The 1,632-nt window shown below is 58.0% G+C and overlaps 1 protein-coding gene across 1 annotated transcript; it reads left to right on the top strand.

Annotated features, from left to right (window-relative positions):
* Positions 1 to 479: 479 nt before the first annotated feature.
* Positions 480 to 1,442, top strand: LOC110390545 (arf-GAP with coiled-coil, ANK repeat and PH domain-containing protein 1-like; the record flags this gene model as incomplete). Its single annotated transcript, XM_021381931.1, is given in 3 exon segments — positions 480 to 590; positions 722 to 771; positions 1,241 to 1,442. Coding segments are annotated over 3 exon segments (262 nt in total), but the record flags the coding sequence as incomplete, so codon positions are not given.
* Positions 1,443 to 1,632: the final 190 nt, after the last annotated feature.

Below are 1,632 nucleotides of genomic sequence, written 5' to 3'. Positions count from 1 at the left end.
ACAGGGGAAGCTCAGCAGGGACTGTCCCCTTCCCTCCTTGGGTGGGTGACCCCCAGTCCCCATTTTTTGGGATTGGTGGTGGTGGTGGTCACCCCCCCAACGTGGCTCCGTGGGAAGCTCGTGCGGGGGCTGCCCTGGTTTGTTCCCGGATGGGTGACCCACCGGGGAGTGATCTGATCCTCTCTCCCCTTCGTGGGAATCCCCGTTCATTTCGGGGTATTCCCCATTCACTTTTGGAGTATCCTCATATGGGATACCCCCCCTCAAACCCCCACTAGACATGAGGAGGGGGCCCTACTTGGACAGACCCCTATTTACTTGGGGGTCCTTCAAAACCTCCCCATTTCCCAGAGCAGATTCTGTCCCGTTTGATCCCCGCGTGGTACCCTTCACCCCTAAATCCCAGCCCCGTTGCCCCCCCGCCCCCTATATATGTCCCCTCGCCCCATACATGTGTCCCTCCCCCCGCCCCACTGCAGCCTGGCGTGCCTATTTCTGAAGCGTGGTGCTGACGTCAACGCGGTGGACGCGGAGGGGAAGGACGCCCTCACCATCGCCATGGAATTGGCCAACGCCGATATCGTCACCCTGTGAGCCCCCTCCCCAAACTGGCTGCACCCGTGGGTGGTGGGCGGAGGGCACCTCAGGTTGGGGTGGGGTGACCCCCACCTCATCGTCGCCTCCCGTCACTGATTTCCTCCCCTTACCATCCCCTCTTCAGGCTGCGGTTGGCCAAGATGCGAGAGCTGGAGGTGGCCCAGGGGCAGACCAGTGGGTTTTGGGGTCAATCTATGGGTTTGGGGGGTGAATGTCTGAGTTTTGGGGTCGGTTTCTGGGGTTTGTGGTCAATCTCTGGGTGTTGGGGTGGATCTCTGGGATTTGTGGTCAGTCTTCGGGTGCTGAAGTGGATCTCTGGGTTTTGGGGTCAATGTCTGTGAGTGGAGGCAAATCTGTGGGTTTGGGGGTGAACCTGTGGGTTTGGGGATGAATTTCTGTGGGATTTGGGGTCAAACTTTGGGTTTGGGTGTCAATCACCCCAAGTTTGGGACACCCTTGAGCCCAAGTTCTGGGGGGGAACCCTTGGGTTATGGGAAGGGAATAGGAGTTCTGGGGTGGGGGAGGCTTTGAGATTGGGTCGACCCTAGGAGTGGGAGCTCCCAGAATTTGGGATTCTCCACTGGGGACGTTTTTTGGGGGTGTCCCTGTTTTGGGGTCCCCACACTCGTCTCCCCCTCCTCAGGTGACGACACCTACCTCGACATCTTCCGTGACATCTCCCTCATGGCTTCCGACAACCCCGAGAAGCTCACCCGTGCCCCCTCGAAGCACTCCACCCTATAGCTCTGCCCCCTCGAGGGTCAAGCCCCTCTCTCCGGGGGCAGGCCATGCCCCCCCTTTTCTTAATTGAAATAAAGCAATCGCCTTTTTTTGTTCTCAGGCAACTGCTGGGATATCTAGAACGGGGCTGGTTAGGGGACCTAGAACCATACCCCAATAAGGCCCTGGTGGGGGTCGTAGAACCATTTTTTTTCCCCCCCAAATGGCATCAAGTGTGTCATCTAGAACCAAACCCCTCAAATCTGCTGTCTCAAATGGGTTCTGGTTGGGACGTCTAGAACCAAATCCCCAAAT

Source organism: Numida meleagris, unplaced genomic scaffold (assembly GCF_002078875.1).
Source record: "Numida meleagris isolate 19003 breed g44 Domestic line unplaced genomic scaffold, NumMel1.0 unplaced_Scaffold1292, whole genome shotgun sequence".
Classification (NCBI taxonomy): Eukaryota; Metazoa; Chordata; class Aves; order Galliformes; family Numididae; genus Numida; species Numida meleagris.
The sequence above is the reverse complement of the archived record's forward strand: the minus strand, read 5'-3'. Positions and strand labels throughout refer to the sequence as shown.